The sequence below is a fragment of the Entelurus aequoreus genome, linkage group LG21 (genome assembly GCF_033978785.1).
Source record: "Entelurus aequoreus isolate RoL-2023_Sb linkage group LG21, RoL_Eaeq_v1.1, whole genome shotgun sequence".
NCBI classification, from domain to species: Eukaryota; Metazoa; Chordata; class Actinopteri; order Syngnathiformes; family Syngnathidae; genus Entelurus; species Entelurus aequoreus.
The window spans coordinates 27,019,962-27,041,992 of record NC_084751.1 but is presented as its reverse complement, the minus strand read 5'-3'; the positions used below and the strand labels follow the sequence as shown (position 1 = coordinate 27,041,992).

The window sequence follows — 22,031 nt, the reverse complement described above, 5'->3', positions numbered from 1 at the left end:
CCAAATAAGCTAGAAGAAGCTTTTGACAGGGGGTCCAGAGGACAGTATATACATGGAATGAAGAAAAATGGTAGCAAGCACAACAACAACAACAACAAAAAAAAACAACGCTATATGATAAACACAAGATAATAGTACTAAAGCATGCATACACATACACACATACGTTCATTCGACCATGCAAAACCCAACAGTAGTCAACCCCACATGAGGCATTAGAGATAGGTGGTTAATAGGTAAGTTTTCAGTTTCTTTTTGATGTTGGAGAATGGATACCGCATCTTGAGGCTCTCATTAAGCCGGTTCCAAATCTTTGGTCCCCTGCATACAACACTTCGATCGGTACAAGCCAGTAGACGATGTTTACCTGATATCAGATCTAAGTTACGAGTGTTGTGGGCATGCTGGGGATGGTAGATAGGAACCAAGCTACAGAGCCTAAGATTCAGCCTGTGAATGACTTGATAGGTTAAACAAGCATTTTGATAAATATTGAACTCTGTCAGTCTTAAGAGATGATAATTATGGAATAGATGTCGAGTGGGGGCATTAAACTTGGACCATGACAGGGCCCGTATGATTTTCTTTTGCATGGATTCTAATTTGTGAAGGTAAGTAGGGAAGGTGTTACACCAGATGACATTACAGTAGTTTAGATGTGGTTCAAAGAGAGTTTTATATAGGGTAAGTAGAGCATACAGAGGAAGATAATGATGAAGGTGAAAGAACAGGCCAACATATTTGGATAATTTGTTTAACAGATGGCTAATGTGACATTTGAAATTGAGGTATTCGTCAATGATGACCCCCAGGAATTTTGTGGAATACACTCTCTGTATTTCCTGCCCATTGATGTTGATATGGCAGTGCTCAGTATTTGTCCGGTTTTTATTTGAATGAAATAGAATAAAATTTGTTTTATTAACATTAAGTGAGAGCTTATTGCATTTGAACCAGGAATCCATTTTCACAAGCTCTGAATTGACAGTTACTTGTAGATCGTGTAGGCTCCTATGTGAGGTAAACAAATTTGTATCATCAGCAAAAATTATTTTATGAAAAGTTTCAGAGGAGTTTACAAAATCATTTATGTATAGGATAAAAAGGAGAGGCCCCAAGATGGATCCCTGGGGAACCCCATAATTTATGGTCATACAGGGTGAATTGTGATCATTGACGAATACACATTGTTGCCTTCCGTAGAACGAAACCAATCGAGAGATACCCCTCTGACACCATAGTGATATAGTTTATATAACAAAATCTCAAAGTCTATTGTGTCAAAGGCCTTGGACAGATCCAAAAAAATTCCAATACCACATTTTCCACATGTCACAGAGCAGTTTCAAAAAAGTAATACGTTGAGACATACATTTTAAAATACATAAAAGAGAACTGTAAAACAATAAAGATTTACACCTTTTAAAAACACAGGCACTGTGCAAAAGTCTCTTGCTGTTTGTCCCTCAGGACAGGAAGTAGTTCAGTGAGTTTCAGTTTCGTCTGCAATGCATTCCATGCCATAGGGGCAGCAATGCCAAATTCAGTCCGTACATGGGGAACAGTTAAAACATACAAATTGTTAGAACGTAATGCATAAGAGCTGTTTTTTCTTTGTAACAAAGTACTCAAGTATGGAGGTATTCAACCTAAAAGAGCCTTATAAATGATAGTCAGCCAAGGTGTGTATCTGCGTGCACTCAATGAAGATAAGTCTGACTTCATATACAGTTGACAGTGGTGGGTGAGACTACGACAGCCAGTAACAAATCTTGGTGCTGAGTGAACAACAGTGTCCAAGGGCTGGAGGCATTTAGATGAAGCACTAAAATAAAGCACGTCTCCATAATCAATTACGGACAAGATAGTCGCTGTCACCAATTTCTTTCTGACTTTAAGAGGGAAACAGTTTTTATTTCTAAAAAAGAAACCAAGCTTTACCCTATGCTTAGAGACCAAGTAGTAATATGGGCTTTAAATGAAAGCTCCTGATCAAGAGTAAAACCCAAGTACTTGTAATTTAAGACCTGCTCTATAGGGTTTCCATTTGATGTTACAATATTTGGAATATTTTCCAGTAGCACCCTTGAATGAGAGAAAATGTCGTAGAATTTCTGACCTTTTGACCTATATTTCGTGTCTTTTAAGAATGTCCGCTCATTTTAATTTTTATATTTTTATTTAGACATTGCAGTACACCATACTTCTGGATGTTGAGCTAGAAGAGGATAATGGCATGACAGAATAAAGTTAGAATTAAAGTTGGGGTGCCAGTGATTGTCACACACACACTGGGTGTGGTGGAATTTGTCCTCTGCATTTGGCCCATCCCCCGTGATTGCCCCTGGGAGGTGGGGGAATCATGTTTGGTGATTTGGCTCCCAAGTTTTTTGTGGTCTTTGGTGTGACTCGACCGGGGTTTTGGGCTTGCGACCTGCCGATCTCAGGGCGGACACTCTAACCACTAGGCCACTGAGATGAAGGAGGCAAACCAAATCTCAACAGCTTTCAGTTAGCTACAGATTTTGAGAGTATAATGCGAATAACTATAACTTTACAACTGTTTGCTGTGAATAGTGTTGAATAATAATTACAAATAACAGCCTACATTAATAAATAGAATAAGAGCCGATATGTAAAGTGTTAAAAAGAGGAGAAGTGTGATTAGGGCTGGCGCTTAGAGCATGGCCTTGTGTTTGTTGTGACTAGGTTGGATAACCAGTCGGAGACGGGCAAGGCAAGGATATGCAGCTTTGTTTGTGTGGCGTTTTTCATGCAACAAAGTGAAATGAAAGAAAATAAAAGCAAAATTAAAATGCAGACAATAAGAATAAACACAGTGCGGACGTTAAAAGTTAAAAGATTAAAAGATTTAGCTGAAAGATAAGGAGAAACGTGAATAAAAACATTCTTTTGTTTTGGAGAATATCACGTACAGCGGGAGGTCAGAGTGCAAGCATGAGAGCTTGCTCACGCCTACTGATAGACAAATGATAGTTTAAATTAACTTATAGATAATCTTTAAGTGAATTAAAAGGGTACTTAAATACGCATGAAGTAGTACGTATAATCTTTGAATTAAGGTTTTTGATTAGCAATTAATGGGATAGTTAAGACTGTAATTTTAAAACGTGATATGCAAATTGAACTAACCGAAAGGATATGAAAACGATGGGTGTACATGTTTTGAGTTCCAAATTCTGGAGGAAAAAACCTCAACAAAACGTAAAACCATACAGACGGATTTGGGTGGTAGCCACGGTTGTGCTAGGTCAAGCGAGGGTGGAAAGGATGTGCAGCCGGGGGACTGCCAACTTCTCTGAACAAGACAAGCTCCAAAGTTGTAGCAAGAACAGGCTCACAAAAAAAAATACAGGTGTGACAGCAGGACGAACAGCAGGATACAAACAGACCCCTGCTGGACATAAGTGTCAACGGACAATGTTCAACACAATCTTTGAAGCATTCCTTTGTGGTCAACCTGCACACACCTTGTAATGACCTGCTTACGAACTGTGCCCTGACAATTCAATACCGCACAGAAGGAACTTCCTGATGTTGCCTGACAGCACGACATCAGCTGACAGCTACTGGGGACGCCTCCCAGGAACGAGTGGAAGACGGGGACTGCTCCAACTGTCCTAGCACTTGCTGACTGAGGTGCGTCCGTGTGTCCTGCCACCCAAACCGCCAAAGTGTATGATCACCAATTAGACGACTCATAATAGGAGCCTTTTGACTCTTATATATGGTGGGACTCAAGGTATGGCCGCTCATGTGAACTATCCTTACAACAATTAGAATGGTATAAGATGGACAACTAATGACCCACATTGTTCCCTCTGTCCTGCCTACGAAACCAAAAATGTAGGTCAAATGATAAAACAGGGCGTAGCTGCCGCTGATTGAACCGATACGCTAATACCACATTTTCAATTATTTCGGTTGTCTGTTAAAAACAAAGCTATTGGCTGCAATTTGGACATTTCTGCTGTAGGCTACAAGGAGCTAGCAGCTACACAACAGCTGAGCTAAAACAAAATGTAAGCATATCAAATAATTGTAGTTGCTTATTACATACACAAAGTCGCAGAGAGACAGAAGTCTGTAGAAAGTATTCAGTAACAAACGTGTCCGCATTATTAAACTTTCTACCACAGGAAACATACTGAACAAATACAGCAGTTACTGTCAGATTCTAATCCGGATTACCTTGTCTATCAGAGACATGGTTAAAACCCACAACACCTTTCGTTCTAATTAATGTCCCGGGGGACAAGATTACAGAAAAGACAGATCGAGTGACAAAGGGGGGAGGAATTATGATTTATGAAAGGGAAAACATTAAAAGTAGATCAATTTGAGTATGTTGAAATTAAAATCACATTTTCCTCAGAAATGTATTTCAAGGTAATTGTAGTATACCGACCGACCACAGCTAAAGACATTTTTCTTGATTCATTTTCAGACATCCTCAAACAGCATAGTATGAAAGAAGTAACGTCATGGGGGACGTTAATCTGGACTGGTTAAATAAAACACGTAGAAAGAAACTTAAGGATATTATAAACGGCTTCCACATGATACAAATGATAAGCAGCCCTACTAGAATTACAATTGGATGACAAAAATCAAAGAGAACATCTGTAAATACACGAATACAAAACCAGAAAGAAGAGTGAATGAACATTTCATCCAGTCTGTACAAACCCTGAATAAAAAGTCCCTCAAAATTAGTGCAAATAATTGTCATTTATTCAGGATGGACTAATTTTAGAATTAACAAATGAAACAAAGTTAAACAAAATCTTCACTGCATTATCAGACTCACGATCTAGAGATATATATACGGGTTGGACACTATCTTCCTAAAAACATATAAGGATTGTATTATTGCTCGTATAACAACAATTGATAAATAAATCAATAACGGAAAACACTTTCCCTACCACGTCGAGAAACTGCTACTATGATTAAATCCATAAAGCAGGAAATAAAGAAGACCAGAACATGTACAGACCAATTAGCCTTCTCCACGTTATAACAAAAGGAATAGAAAATGTGAAATTAAAAAGTGGCTTTGGAGCAATCAAGGCTGCTCAGACGGTCACTAAGATGGGCATTATGTTGACACATCAACTAAATGTGTAGTATATTTATCCATGAGAGCATTTTTGTTGTAAATTTTGAGGTATGGCTGTTAAAATCTTGGTTGTTTTTACGAATGATGACAGATGTGAACAAGAGCATGTATTGTCTTTGTGTGATGATGTAAATAAGGTGTAGTTGTATTGTATGGTAAGTATGTCCCCATGAAGGGGCATTTGGTGACTTTTCTTAAAATTGATTACATGCTACAGTATGATTATTTTTGATTAATTATTGATTATTATGAATGTATATATTTATTATGATTCATTAGTGTCATCATTTTATTGCTTGATTTTTGGATCCCTTTAATTTAGGTAGCCAGGGAATACAGATGGAAAGTAGCTATTTAGATATAATCTGGTACAGAACTCATCTGTTTCTGAACTTAATGTTTCTGTGCATTGTCCCATCATAGATAGACTAAATTAAATACAACTATTTAGTGAATTATTGAGGCCACAATAATTCACTAGGTGTTGTAAAATATCAAAGTACTATTGCAAAAGCGAACAGTGACCTCAAACATGACCTGTCCTCCGCCTCTGTTCTTGTTGCGCTTGACTATCAGCTGCCTTTTCTTTTTCTTGGATGTTTCTGAAACTACTAATACTACTACTACTTCTACTATTACTATTACTATTACTACGACTAACACTGTCCCTGTAAGAGGGACAGAGGGGGGAGGTGAGTTTGGATTGGGTCAAGTTTGAGCGTGTTGAGGTTTTATTTAATCGATATGATCAATCCGGTACAAGGATAAAGGAACGTAATGATTTAGATTGACAATTGCAGTGGTTGGCGGAAGCAACCCCAACCTCAAAGGAGGGTGCCAATTCAGTAATTAAATGTTTTGTGAATGATCTAATATCCCGACATGGTTTCCCCAAAAAGATTAGGTCAAACAACGGCACCTATTTTAAGAAAACAGGTTAATCTTCTTCGGTCACAAGATCAGCACTTCTCAGGACCAGCAGCTTCCTAGGAAGGTGGAAAGACCATGAGACCAAAATGGTAAGTTTGCAAAATGTAGAATTTGTGTGCCAGTTCCTCTGTGCAGATTTGAGGATGAAAGCAGCCACTCCAGATTCCCTTGCACTCGCTAAGAGGGGCACGGTCAAAGCCAATCCAGGACCAACACCCGATACCTGACTGGAAGGAACCGAGAGGAGAGACAACACCTTGCCAGCGATGACGAGAACAACTAAGGTTGCCAGCCAATGTGTCCACCGGGACTCCAGCAGCTGTGGAAAGAAGTGTCGGGAGTGCCGAAGCAGCGAGGAGGCCCTGAAGCAAGCCGAGGGCCTGGACCAAAGCCCCCACGCCCCATACTCTGCCCCAGCCTTCCCCAAAGCCCCCACAGCTCCAACTCTACCTGAGTTTTCCCCAATTTCGGCCAGCACGCACATGCCATTGCACAGTCTGCCCAATGGACTGAACCACACCCCAAGAAGAGACAGAGACAGACTGTTTGAGTGGATCTCTTTCTTCACCAAGGCAGCCAAAAGCCCAACGAGGTGTCGGCAGGCCACCAGCCTGAGGCACCACCGAGCCATCTATACGAGCACTAATCGAACATGGACTCGTACGAAATTCAGTTGTGTGTTCAAAATCAATTGATCAACAATATTGGTAACTACATTCATTGCAAATGCCGGGAAAAATATTTTTGCAAATGTCTTACAGTCATAAGTCTATATACATTCATCTATTTATGTTCAATGATGTTCATGATCAAAGTATTTGTTCTTCCTTTACTAAATCAAAGGCTAGGCCACTAATTGTGTTCTGTGAGATGGTTTTACTGCAGGCTGGTAACAGCGATCGCTCTGAAGGAGGGTCATAGACGGAATTTTTGCCTCATATAAAAACATTGAGGTTTTTGCCTCTATCTGTGGTTAACTTAGTGGTCTACATCAGAAATTGTTTTGGTCCAGGGTCTTAAGACCCTGGAAGGAGGGTATGTCGTAGAATTTCTGACCTTTTGACCTATATTTCGTGTCTTTTAAGAATGTCCGCTCATTTTCAATTCTCTTGTATTTTGTGCCATTGAATGGACCAGTTGTGGGACAAAAGTGAATATTAAGTCGTGCCAACCTGTCTACAGAATGTGTTGACTGTCTAAAGGATTCGAGTTGTTATGGAACAGATAGGAAAAACAACAAGACATTGACGCACTCGATAAGGAACAATGACGCATTTAGATAACAAACAATGACGCACAAGAGACATATAAAAAAATGGCAGAAGACCGGAACTCGGGAGTGATTTTGGCTTGTGTGTGTCTTGTTTGCTCCGGAGTGACATGTGGTCTGTCTGCACGGCCAACTAAATTCAACCTGCACTTCTGATAATGGGTAAATAAATTTGTTGTACTAAACTACTTCTGTTGCCTGTTTAAGCTTCGGACAATCCACTACAAAAACCATTTCCTTGCTTTTATCTACCAATTATATACCAATTTAAGATCAAATAAGCGAGCCTGGATGACATCAAAAGCAGCTTGTAAAAACTCAAAAGCCTGAGTGATGGAGGTTGAACAGCAATAAATAATGGTGTTGTCTGCATAAAAATGGAACATTGCATTTGACAAATTATTGCAAAGATTATTTAAGTCAGGGGTGTCCAAACTTTTTCCACTGAGGGCCGCACACTGAAAAATCAAAGCAAGCGGGGGGCCATTTTGATATTTTTTATTTTAAAAACCAATACAATAAATGTATAAAAAATATACATTTAGGCCTCCACTCAGGCTTGATCCCGGTGAACCCAAAGGGTTTTGGTCAAAAAAATATAAAAAATGTGTCATTATTTAGTAATATTATTATTATTATTATTCAAAGTTTAAATCTCTAGATCATGGGTGTCAAACTCTGGCCCGCGGGCCAAAATTTTGTTATGTATTTGAGTTTGACACCCCTGCTCTAGATCAACATTAAGTCTATCTGTCAAGAAAACGTTTTAAACATTTAAGTAGTATGCCCTTTTTGTCAAAGAAAACCCAGGTTTTTTATGGGGAAAAAACCCCACCAAATATGCAATATTTTCTCCCAATTAAATTTTAAAGTGGAATATTTGAGATTATAAAATAATTGGAGCCTTAAAAAGGTCAATAACTCATAACAGCATTGACATTTTTTGAGCAATGACACACACAAAAAATCCCACTAAAATTATTGGGAATCCAAAAGGGTCCTACTCATTAAAGTGTTAAAAAAGTGTTTACTTTTAGCACAATAATCTCAAAATCAGCTTCAGATCTGTCCGTCAATTATATGTTTTATTGTTGTTTATGTTTTTGTTTGTTCGTTTTAGGCCCTTCTTTTAAAAAAAACAGCTCAGTTGTTTATATGGCAAACACAAAATATGCAACATTTTCCCCAAACAATATCTCAAAGTGGAATATTTAATGTGACGTAATTGGAGCCTTGAATAGTTCAATAATTCATAAGGACGTTGATTTTGATTCATTATTTTTTTTTAAGAAAGAAACAGCCTGCATGGCAGCTTTGTGTGATTAGAGTAAACATTGCAACATTTCACCTGTTTGCTCTTTCATACCACATTTGTTTTTGTTTTTTTTATCGTATTTTTAGAATGTGTCGTGGGGCCGTTAAAAAATGACCTGCGGCCCGCAAGTGGCCCCCGGGCCGCACTTTGGACACCACTGATTTTGATAGAAAATAAAATGGGCCCCAGCACTGAGCCTTGTGAAACTCCTTTGGTAATATCCAGTAATGAAGAGGTGGTCCCAGCAACCTGTATAAGTTGTCTTATGCTGGAAAGATAGTCCGTGAACCAAGCAGCTGCATTTTTAGATAATCCAACGTGATGAAGGGCTTGAATTAACAGACTGGGGTCAACTGTGTCAAATGCTTTTGACAAATCAATAAATAGGGCGACACAATATTTCTTGCCGTCTACAGCCTCGATTAAATCTTTGAGGACCTTAAGAGCAGTTGTAATAGTGCTATGCTGTTTTCTAAAACCAGATTGAAATGGAGATATAGGATATACACTACCGTTCAAAAGTTTGGGGTCACATTGAAATGTCCTTATTTTTGAAGGAAAAGCACTGTACTTTTCAATGAAGATAACTTTAAACTAGTCTTAACTTTAAAGAAATACACTCTATACATTGCTAATGTGGTAAATGACTATTCTAGCTGCAAATGTCTGGTTTTTGGTGCAATATCTACATAGGTGTATAGAGGCCCATTTCCAGCAACTATCACTCCAGTGTTCTAATGGTACAATGTGTTTGCTCATTGGCTCAGAAGGCTAATTGATGATTAGAAAACCCTTGTGCAATCATGTTCACACATCTGAAAACAGTTTAGCTCGTTACAGAAGCTACAAAACTGACCTTCCTTTGAGCAGATTGAGTTTCTGGAGCATCACATTTGTGGGGTCAATTAAACGCTCAAAATGGCCAGAAAAAGAGAACTTTCATCTGAAACTCGACAGTCTATTCTTGTTCTTAGAAATGAAGGCTATTACACAAAATTGTTTGGGTGACCCCAAACCTTTGAACGGTAGTGTAGATATAGGTTTTAGTTGTGGAATAAATAGTTACAATTTAAACATTTTTAATTAATTCACCCCAAAATGAACGCGCCTTTGAAATAATTGAAATCCGAAATTCAAGGAACCATCAAATTTTGTTACATAGTTTTCTGTCTTCAAAATTCACAAAAAATAAGAACAACTAATTCAAGTCAGCACTTTACTTTTGTGGTAACTTTAATGTAAATATTTGAAAATGTAATTTTTTGATATTATTTTCTTGTCAAAATGTACCCCAAGGGATGTATACCGACTAGTTCAGGATTGGTTGGTTCAGGATTCTGGACAAATAATACAGCTATCAGTATTTTTTTTTTTCTATCCAGCTGACCGTCGTGATTATGACACGCACGCATTGTCACTCTCACTTTAATGCTGCCATGCATACAAAAGACACAGTTAGGATCTGATCATCAGTTTGTATTCATCACAAATAAGGAAGCAACACCACACAAACGTTTGTAACAACATTTCCTCCTCAAAAGGCAACATGGGCAGTATGGTTTATGGGTTGAGTTTATTTTTGAACATGCACACAATTACAACATGATGCATCACAATTTCCAGTTTCTCGTTTCAACATGTTCGAAAAGGAGTAGGAAGAAGCAGAGCTTATTTAATCCTACCCCTTTCACTTCACATAGCAATTGCCAACACTTTTGTTCACTTCCTGTTCTCAATTTATTCACAAAATACTCCATAAATAATAATATTAAAAAATAAATGATTAAATAATAATTAGTTAAGTGAGTTGTATTTCCTATAAGGAGATAAATACAATTCTCAATATGTTCATAAGGTTTATCATGGTTCTTCTTCTTTGTACTTTGTAAACACTTTGGGTTTGATCAGTTCCCTTAAATTGGATCATATTAGTACACTACACTGTTTGCTCTCTTTACTTACCGTAATCCATTAATTTCACATACAGATATACTCAAGGTTTTAAGTGTTGTACGTGCATACAAATGTTTTAAATTTACATTTTATAACCTTGGATTAGCCACTAAACTCTGGTTGAAATAGGACAAAACTGGTAGGGTAAAGTGTTATTTTCGGCTATTCTTGGCATGACATAATAACACCAACGTGTGACATGCAATAAGTTAAAAGCAGCTCTGTATCAATTGGAGAGTGGGCAGATGTACCTAATGTTGTGCCCGGCGAATGTACATAATGTGTAACATGTTTATTTTTGACCATATCTGTCCATCCATTGCACAAAATTATTACAGAAAGTCAACTTTTTCATCAGATTACACCAACCCTACACTTATATGGTATTTTGTTCACACATAAATGCAGGTAATGTTGGTACAACTTAATACACTGTACAGTAAAAGAGTAATCCCTCGTTTATCGCTGTTAAATTCCGCAAAGTAGGAATCATTAATTATGAATTAAATATGTTCATAGCGAGAGCATAAAAAAAACTGTTTACTACCTAATTTAAATACAACAGTATGAGAACCTTCTAGACATGAAATAACACCCTATAGTCACCTTTACACTCTTTGAATCCAATATAGTAATGCTGCCTGAGGCTCAACCAATCAGTGGCCACGATACTGAACAGCACGCTATGATTGGTTTGGTCTCATTTCGTGGCCAATACTACTGTAGTATTGATATTTTTAGTTTATTTAGCCATTTTGTATGCTTGAAAATGATTGTCAAATATGCTTTTTTTAAGATTAAGATTAAGATTAAACTCGGCTGGGATTTGAACTCCAACCTACCGATCTCAGGGCGGACACTCTGAGATCGGTAGGTTGGAGTTCAAATCCCAGCCGAGTCATACCAAAGACTATAAAAATGGGACCCATAACCTCCCTGCTTGGCACTCAGCAACAAAGGGTTGGAGTTGGGGGTTAAATCACCAAAATGATTCCCGGGCGCGGCGCCGCTGCTGCCCACTGCTCCCCAAGGGGATGGGACAAATGCAGAGGACAAATTTCACCACATCTAGTGTGTGTGTGACAATCATTGGTACTTTAATCTTAATCTTAATCTTAAAAAAATAGAAAAATATCTGCCATGTGGTGAAGCCGCAGTACTTCAAGCGCGATGTTGTGAGGGAAAACTGTACCACTACTAATTAATAAAAGACCTGTCACCCGGGTCAAGTACAAGTCTTGTTTTGTGTTTGTTATTATTCTCCTTAGTTTAGTGTACTGTTTTGTTCTTGGCACTCATTTCCTCATTTGTTTATCTTTCTAGGTTCACTGAGTGGACACACCAGTTTCGGTTTTATAAATTAGTGTCCTCACCTGCTGCTGCCAGTAATAACGCCTCCTCTTATACTTGCACGCTGCCTGAGGTCTTCCGCATCTTTTAGAATCGCAAACATCACATATGCCGAATTGTTACACTAATAATTCTAATATTACACATAAATCAGATCATATTAAAATATTTCTATTATCATTTTATCTATATATATATATATATATATATATATATATATATATATATATATATATATATATATATATATATATATATATATATATATATATATATGTATATATATATATATATGTATATATATATATATATATGTATATATATATATATATATATATATATATATATACATATATATATATATATATATATATATACATATATATATATATATATATATATATATATATATATACATATATATATATATATGTATATATATATATATATATATATATATATATGTATATATATATATATATATATATATATATATATATATATATATATATATATATATACAGTACATGCCAAAAGTTTGGACACACCTTCTCATTTTTCTTTATTTTCATGACTTTTTCATTGTAGATTGTCACTGAAGGCATCAAAACTATGACTCCTGTGAAGGGAAAACCATTTCAGGTGAGCACCTTTTGAAGCTCATCGAGAGAATGCCAAGAGTGTGCAAAACTGTAATCAGAGCAAAGGGTGGCTATTTTGAATAAAATAGAATATAAAACATGTTTTCAGTTATTTCCCCTTTGTTGTTAAGTACATAAAACTACTCTAGAAAGAGGTTCCGCAGCCTCCAAAGCAGAACCTCCAGGTTCTGTAACAGCTTCTTCCCTCAGGCGGTAAGACTCTTGAACGCATCATAATTAAATTATCCCCTCAACTCCCCCCAAAATGGATTAACTCGCTGGAATAAAAAATAAAATATAACATACATCCATAAACGTGGACGCATGTGGAAAAGTGCAATATATTTATCTGTACAGTAATCTATTTATTTATCTATATATATTTATATATATCTATTTATTTTATATATATATTGATATATTATTTATATATATATATATATATTTATTTATATATGCACCTTATTGCTTTTTTATCCTGCACTACCATGAGCTTATGTAACGAAATTTCGTTCTTATCTGTGCTGTAAAGTTCAAATTTGAATGTCAATAAAAAGGAAGTCTAAGTCTAAGTCTAATAACTCCACATGTGTTCATTCATAGTTTTGATGCCTTCAGTGACAATCTACAATGTAAATAGTCATGAAAATTAAGAAAACTGTAATGTATATATATATATATATATATATATATATATATATATATATGTGTGTGTGTGTGTGTGTGTGTGTGTGTGTGTGTGTTGTATTTCTACCCTTCTCGAGACATCAACAAGGAAAAGTACCTTCCATATGAGTACCGGTGAACAAGTTAGGACATAAAACATGGTCCCAGTACAGAAAACCATTGCATCGAATAGAGAATGTCTCATTTGCACCCCTGGTGGTGAAATCTAACAAAATGAGGGTGGTCCCAAAAAGGAGAGATTTTTCAAATTGACTGTGTGTCGGTTTTAAAAGTGTTCCCCCTCTGGTCCACATACGAAATAACAAGTGTGTGTAAAAATTTGAAGTGCTCCCCCTCTGGCCAACAAGTGTAATAACAAGTGTGTGTAAGAAACTGAAATGTGCCCCCTTTGGCCAAAATGCATTAAAAAAAATATGTATATAGAGACATACTGTAATAACTTGAAGTAAATAATGACGATTAAAAACCATCCATTTTCTACCGCTTGTCCCTTTCGAGGTCGCGGGGGGTGCTGGAGCCTAACTCAGCTGCATTCGGGCGGAAGGCGGGGTACACCCTGGACAAGTCGCCACCTCATCACAGGGCCAACGCAAACATTTTAAAATAACAAATAACTAAAAGCTTACCTTTTTCATATTTGCATAGTTTGTATTTATTATTAATGTTGTAAATACAAATCTTTATATAGCTAGAAAGGCTGGTCCTAAAGAGGTAGGCATTTTTCGGAGGTCTCAAGAAGGTAACGAATACAAGAATATGTGTGTGTGTGTGTGTGTTTTGTACTATCCATCCATCCATCCATCCATTTTTTCTACCGCTTGTCCCGTTCGGGGTAACCAAAAGCAATTGCAACAGACTGCCATAAAAATATAAAGTCAAGTCAGGTTTTGAAGATTTTATTTAAAAACAGACTGGGTAGGCGATTCTGCACATTTTAGTAGCGATCTGATACCAAGTACCGTATTTTTCGGACTATAAGTCGCACCGGAGAATAAGTCGCACCAGCCAAAAATGCATAATAAAGAAGGAAAAAAACATATATAAGTCGCACTGGAGTATAAGTCGCATTTTTTGGGGGGAAATTTATTTGATAAAACCCAACACCAAGAATAGACATTTGAAAGGCAATTTAAAATAAATAAAGAATAGTGAACAACAGGCTGAATAAGTGTACGTTATATGACGCATAAATAACCAACTGAGAACGTGCCTGGTATGTTAACGTAACATATTATGGTAAGAGTCATTCAAATAACTATAACATATAGAACATGCTATACGTTTACCAAACAATCTGTCACTCCTAATCGCTAAATCCCATGAAATCTTATACGTCTGGTCTCTTACGTGAATGAGCTAAATAAAACTATTTGATATTTTACGCTAATGTGTTAATAATTTCACACATAAGTCGCTCCTGAGTATAAGTCGCACGCCCGGCCAAACTATGAAAAAAAACTGCGACTTATAGTCCGAAAAATACGGTACATACGGGGCCAGTATCTCGGATACCGACACTAATGCTTTTATCTTGAACATTTTTCCAGCTAATTCAATTGTTTTGTTAAATATTTAATTTGGTGATCATTATGAATCTGGATAAAACACATTGATTGTTTGATGTTTAGGTAAAAATAATAATTTGACGAATATACTTGTGAACAATTTAACAATACAAGATTATCCAACAATATCAACAACACAATTATTGCCTTTTACCACATAAAATATTTGAGCAAAATAATGTCAATAGTGTATAGCTGGTGCCAAAAAGTGTAGTTCCTTTTCAAATGTAAATGTTTGTTACGCAATCAAATTTTGACTTTAAAGACCCACCTTGAGGCTCGTTTACTTACGTTAAAAAGACCCACAGAGTACATGGAGGTTAACCTGTCCTGGTAATTTGTTAACTTTGTGGGTTAAACATTCACTCGGTCTTGGGGTAAAAGTGACAAGACATGTAAAATGTAAAGTTTAGAGTCGTTTTGTTCATCTTAAGTGGGGATGTGTGACGATTTAGTCAAAAGTAGCGTTTCGAACAGGTTGAAGATGCAGACATCAAGTCAGCATGAATAATTTGAAGACAGTGGGAAACGCTGTGGTTTCCATGGTAACTCACCTCGTGCCGTGTGGAATTTGGCCAAGGCCCACAGAGGCTGTGCCCGACGACTGAAAGCAACTTTGTGCATTTTAACGTCTTCTTGGTGCCTAAAACGTTCCTTTCTGGCGAGTGTTACTAAACGTCGTCGTGCTCTTTCCACAGAAAAAGACACCCTATGTTAGGTGGACTGAGAGGCCACACAAGTTTGTTTTGCTTTGACCAATCACGTTCAGACCCAGCTCTGAGGGGGCGGGTCCACGCCATGTTCATTTTTACACCAGAACATACACCTTTGTTTTAAGGAATTATTTCATACAAATCTAGTAATTTTTAATAGCCCATAACAATGACAATCATACAATCAAACAATGTTTGAGCATTGATGCATATATACAGTCGCGATCAAAAGTTGACATACACTTGTAAAGAACATAATGTCATGGCCGTCTGGAGTTTCCAATAATAATAATTTGTGATAGAGTGATTGGAGCACATACTTGTTGGTCACAAAAACATTCAAGAAGTTTGGTTCTTTTATGAATTTATTATGGGTCTACTGAAAATGAGAGCAAATCTGCTGGGTCAAAAGATTTTTTTAGATTTTCGATTTATATTTTTTGGTCCCCGTGGGGAAATTCATTTTCACTGACCGTACATTTAGACAATAAACATTACACATCAAGGACAAAAAGACATCATAAATTTACAGGCTTGTCAGACGGGGCAAGCTTAGGGCAGCTATAGCTGCAGGGATAAGGCTTTTCCCAAGGTGGGCCCTCCGTAATTTGATGGTTCTGTACCTGAAAAAGTATATATACAGCAATGTTATTATTTGGTTACATGTCCCTTGGCAAGTTTCACTGCAATAAGGCTCTTTTGGTAGCCATCCACAAGCTTCTGGTTGAATTTTGACAAAATTGGTGCAATTCAGCTAAATTTGTTGGTTTTCTGACATGGACTTGTTTCTTCAGCATTGTCCACATGTTTAAGTCAGGACTTTAGGAAGGCCATTCTAAAACCTTAATTCTAGCCTGATTTAGCCATTCCTTTACTACTTTTGTCGTGTGTTGGAACACCCAACTGCACCCAGGACCCAACCTGATGATTTTAGGTTGTCCTGAAGAATTTGGAGGTTATCTTCCTTTTTCATTGTCTCATTTAAAGCACCAGTTCCATTGGCAGCAAAACAGGCCCAGAGCATAATACTACCACCACCATGCTTGACGGTAGGCCTGGTGTTACTGGGATTAAAGTCCTCACCTTTTCTCCTCCACACATATTGCTGGGTATTGTGGCCAAACAATTAAAATTTTGTTTCATCTGACATCACATGGACAAAGATAAGACCTTCTGGAGGAAAGTTCTGTGGTCAGATGAAACAAAAATTGAGCTGTTTGGCCACAATACCCAGCAATATGTTTGGAGTAGAAAAAATGAGGCCTTTAATCCCAGGAACACCATTCCCACCGTCAAGCATGGTGGTGGTAGTATTATGCTCTGGGCCTGTTTTGCTGCCTGTTAATATTTGGTTACATGTCCCTTGGCAAGTTTCACTGCAATAAGGTGCTTTTGGTAGCCATCCACAAGCTTCTGGTTGAATTTTTGACCACTCCTCTTGATAAAATTGGTGCAGTTCAGCTAAATGTGTTGGTTTTCTGACATGGACTTGTTTCTTCAGCATTGTCCACACGTTTTAAGTCAGGACTTTGGAAAGGCCATTCTAAAACCTTAATTCTAGCCTGATTTAGCCATTCCTTTACCCCTTTTGACGTGTGTTTGGGGTCATTGTCCTGTTGGAACACCCAACTGCGCCCAAGACCCAAACTCCGGGCTGATGATTTTAGGTTGTCTTGAAGAATTTGGAGGTAATCCTCCTTTTTCATTGTCCCATTTACTCTCTGTAAAGCACCAGTTCCATTGGCAGCAAAACAGGCCCAGAGCATAAAACTCATGCTTGACGGTAGGCTAGTTATTATTTATTACCAAAAATGCCTAAAAAAAGCAGACTACCTATAATATGGGCTTTTTAAACATCAGATCATTGTCTCCCAAAACGCTATTAAGGGTGGGGGGTACTGTCAAGTGCTGCTTGACAGGGGGCCATACCTCACGCTCATAGAGTGCACCATAACACTGAACATACATTAAAAGACAGCGTCTTTATTTCCTGAGTTAATAGTTTTTATCATCAACTTCAGAACAAACAAAACGTATGCATTATATTTTAAATACTGAACATAATATTCATCATCATCATATCTGTATCTATTTTCTTCACACCTTCCAGAAAATAGAGCTTTTTCAATGTACAATTCGGTGCAGCTATACACAAAGCATACAATAAATACAAGAAAAATAAAATAAAGCGAAAATGTATTTCTTTGTTCCCCATTAAAAGCTACACACACATACAGTATATAAACATATTGCTTAAAGACGTAGTCAGCTTCTGTACAAAAATAGTACCTGAACAAATGTTCTCACATTATACTGTATCCAGCGAACAGCTTTGAAGCATTTAAGCTGTAGACAGAAAATACAGAAAACATATGTAATCGACACTTAAAAAAACTGACAAAAATACTCGAACAATTATAAATAAATGATAAATGGGTTATACTTGCATAGCGCTTTTCTACCTTCAAGGTACTCAAAGCTCTTCGACAGTATTTCCACATTCACCCATTCACACACACATTCACACACTGATGGCGGGAGCTGCCATGCAAGGCGCTAACCAGCTCCATCAGGGGCAAGGGTGAAGTGTCTTGCCCAAGGACACAACGGACGTGACTAGGATGGTAGAAGGTGGGGATTGAACCCCAATAACCAGCAACCCTCCGATTGCTGGCACAGCCACTCTACCAACTTCGCCACGCCGTTACATTAAATGTCAGACTTAAACAACATGCGTGTCGAGAGAGAATGACTTACACCACATGGGGGTCTACATAACGCTAAGAAAACGGAAATGCTGATTATCGGTCCTGCTCAACACCGACATCTATTTAATAATACCACCTTAACATTTGACAACCAAACAATTACACAAGGCGACTCTGTAAAGAATCTGGGTATTATCTTCGACCCAACTCTCTCGTTTGAGTCACACATTAAGAGTGTTACTAAAACGGCCTTCTTTCCTCTCCGTAATATCGCTAAAATTCGTTCCATTTTGTCCACAAGCGACGCTGAGATCATTATCCATGCGTTCGTTACATCTCGTCTCGATTACTGTAACGTTTTATTTTCGGGCCTCCCTATGTCTAGCATTAAAAGATTACAGTTGGTACAAAATGCGGCTGCTAGACTTTTGACAAAAACAAGAAAGTTTGATCATATTACGCCTATACTGGCTCACTTGCACTGGCTTCCTGTGCACTTAAGATGCGACTTTAAGGTTTTACTACTTACGTATAAAATACTACACGGTCAAGCTCCTGCCTATCTTGACGATTGTATTGTACCATATGTCCCGGCAAGAAATCTGCGTTCAAAGAACTCCGGCTTATTAGTGATTCCCAGAGCCCAAAAAAAGTCTGCGGGCTGTAGAGCGTTTTCTATTCGGGCTCCAGTACTATGGAATGCCCTCCCGGTAAAAGTTAGAGATGCTACCTCAGTAGAAGCATTTAAGTCTCATCTTAAAACTTATTTGTATACTCTAGCCTTTAAATAGACTCCCTTTTTAGACCAGTTGATCTGCCGTTTCTTTTCTTTTCTTTTCTCCTCTGCTTCCCTCTCCCTTATGGAGGGGGAGTTGCACAGGTCCGGTGGCCACGGATGAAGTGCTGGTTGTCCAGAGTCGGGACCCGGGGTGGATCGCTAGCCTGTGCATCGGTTGGGGACATCTCTACGCTGCTGACCCGTCTCCGCTCGGGATGGTTCCTGCTGGCCCCACTATGGACTGGACTTTCGCTGATGTGTTGGATCCACTGTGGACTGGACTTTCACAATATTATGTCAGACCCACTCGACATCCATTGCTTTCGGTCTCCCCTAGAGGGGGGGGGGGGGGGGGTGACCCACATATGCGGTCCTCTCCAAGGTTTCTCATAGTCATTCACATTGACGTCCCACTGGGGTGAGTTTTCCTTGCCCGTATGTGGGCTCTGTACCGAGGATGTCGTTGTGGCTTGTACAGCCCTTTGAGACACTTGTGATTTAGGGCTATATAAATAAACATTGATTGATTGATTGATTGATTGATAAGACCCTATTTAGTTTGAAGAGATATAAACAAGCAAACCAGCAGGTGGTGTCAAACAAATTTTACAGAAAGCTTATCTTCCTGTCACTCACACACACACACACACACACACACACACACACACACACACACACACACACACACACACACACACACACACACACACACACACACACACACACACACACACACACACACACACACACACACACACACACAAGTAATTTGGCAGGTACGTAAACAATGGAGGAGTTATAATGCCAATTTTTTTTTATAATGATCTACAAAGCAGTCATCAAACAACTGTGAAGCAGCCCATTTATTTCACTGATAAAAAAGTATAGTTGTGTCTTTAGAAATATTTGTAATATATCGTCTTATGTACAGTTCAATACAGGGTCGTCTTATATCCGGATTAATATGGTCTTTTTTTTTCTTTTTTTTTTTTACACAAAAACTCATTGATAGACATTCTTTAAAATTAATCGTCTCCATATGGACGCAAAAATATTTTGTATACAAGAAACCTGAGGGAGGTCAACATGACATTCTATACCAATGGTAAATGGGTTGTACCGTATTTTTCGGAGTATAAGTCGCTCCGGAGTATAAGTCGCACCGGCCAAAAATGCATAATAAAGAAGGAAAAAAACATATATAAGTCGCACTGGAGTATAAGTCGCATTTTTTGGGGAAATGTATTTGATAAAAGCCAACACCAAGAATAGACATTTGAAAGGTATTTTAAAACAAATAAAGAATAGTGAACAACAGGCTGAATAAGTGTACGTTATACGACGCATAAATAACCAACTGAGAACGTGCCTGGTATGTTAACGTAACATATTATGGTAAGAGTCATTCAAATAACTATAACATATAGAACATGCTATACGTTTACCAAACAATCTGTCACTCCTAATCGCTAAATCCCATGAAATCTTATACGTCTAGTCTCTTACGTGAATGAGCTAAATAATATTATTTGATATTTTACGGTAATGTGTTAATAATTTCACACATAAGTCGCTCCTGAGTATAAGTCGCACCCTCGGCCAAACTATGAAAAAAACTGTGACTTATAGTCCGAAAAATACGGTACTTGTATAGCGCTTTTCTACCTTCAAGGTACTCAAAGCGCTTTGACACTATTTCCACATTCACCCATTCACACACACACTGATGGCGGGAGCTGCCATGCAAGGCCCTAATCACGACCCATCAGGAGCAAGGGTGAAGTGTCTTGCTCAAGGACACAACGGATGTGATGAGGTTGGTAGAATGTGGGGATTGAACCAGGAACCCTCAGGTTGCTGGCACGGCCACTCTCCCAATTCCGCCACACCGTCCCCACTGGTACACTCAACTCAGTAAGTGGTCATTGGGACCATGGCAGCAGTGTCGACATACCCGCTTGTTGCCAGCACAGTGTCCTTTTGCCCTTGCATGGCGGAGTGCAAACAGACCGACGGAGACTTGACATTAGTCCCGGCTGAGTTACTCTTCTCCTCGCAGGCATCCGGGCCTCTTTCCGACACTCTCTGGAGCAGCAGCATGTTGCCACTGCCCACCCGCCTCACCTTACTGTAGTCACGCTCCTGGGGCACGAAGGGCTGGAGGATCGCGGCCGTGTCCTCCGTCACTGTCTGGACCCGGTCCTTTTCTACGGACAGTTTGTGGATATTGAAGTCACTGCGGGACTCGATCAGCTGTGGCATCGCAAGCTGGGCGGAGCACAAAGAGAACTCTGGTTCGAGAACCCCCTGTGTGCAGAACATGCTGTCTGAGAGGCAGTGATGCTTAGTCAACTCTCGTGAGATCTGCTGGTTCAACAGGCTTGAAGCACTCGTAGGTAACGGACTGAACACTGATGGCCAGGTCTTCACTCTCCCAACATCTAAAACACTCATGTCTTCTTTAGCATCCCAGTCTCGCCCTCCCACCTGATCCTCTGTCCCCATCGGAAGGTCCCCATTTCCATTGGACGGACCACATTTGTCCATCAGTAGGGTATGGCTGTCGCAGCTGCCCCGGCCCGAGTCACTGTCGGATGTGGAGCTCTCTGACTTGAAACAACCGCCGTGGAGCTCCTTGCTTTTCACTTCCTGCTCGTCCGGGACGTAGACCTCCAAGTACTCAACCAGAAGGTCCTCGTAGTTCGACGACGACATCGGGGGGAAGTCGGACACCACCAGCGCGCTGAAGACCTCTTCGGACTTGCCGTTCTGTGCGAGGAGATGCATTTTGCTTTGATTAAAACTAATTAGAACATCCCTGGTACTGTCCGTGTTTGTGTAACTTAAAGGCCTACTGAAACCCACTACTACCGACCACGCAGTCTGATAGTCTATATATCAATGATGAATTCTTAACATTGCAACACATGCCAATACGGCCGGGTTAACTTATAAAGTGCAATTTTAAATTTCCCGCC

General features: G+C 38.7%; 2 protein-coding genes across 2 annotated transcripts in view; both read right to left on the bottom strand.

Moving 5' to 3' along the window:
* agxt2 (alanine--glyoxylate aminotransferase 2) overlaps positions 1–15,569 on the bottom strand; it is an 80,208-nt gene extending 64,639 nt beyond the window's left edge. The window contains exon 1 of the mRNA XM_062031995.1: positions 15,409–15,569. Within this exon, the coding sequence (XP_061887979.1) occupies positions 15,409–15,478 (70 nt within the window). The 5' untranslated portion in view covers positions 15,479–15,569. The remainder of the gene's footprint in view (positions 1–15,408) is intronic.
* Positions 15,570–18,792: 3,223 nt separating this feature from the next.
* Positions 18,793–22,031, bottom strand: part of prlra (prolactin receptor a) — a 52,176-nt gene continuing 48,937 nt past the window's right edge. The window contains 1 exon segment of the mRNA XM_062031327.1: positions 18,793–21,822. Coding sequence (XP_061887311.1) covers positions 20,965–21,822 — 858 coding nt within the window. The 3' untranslated portion in view covers positions 18,793–20,964.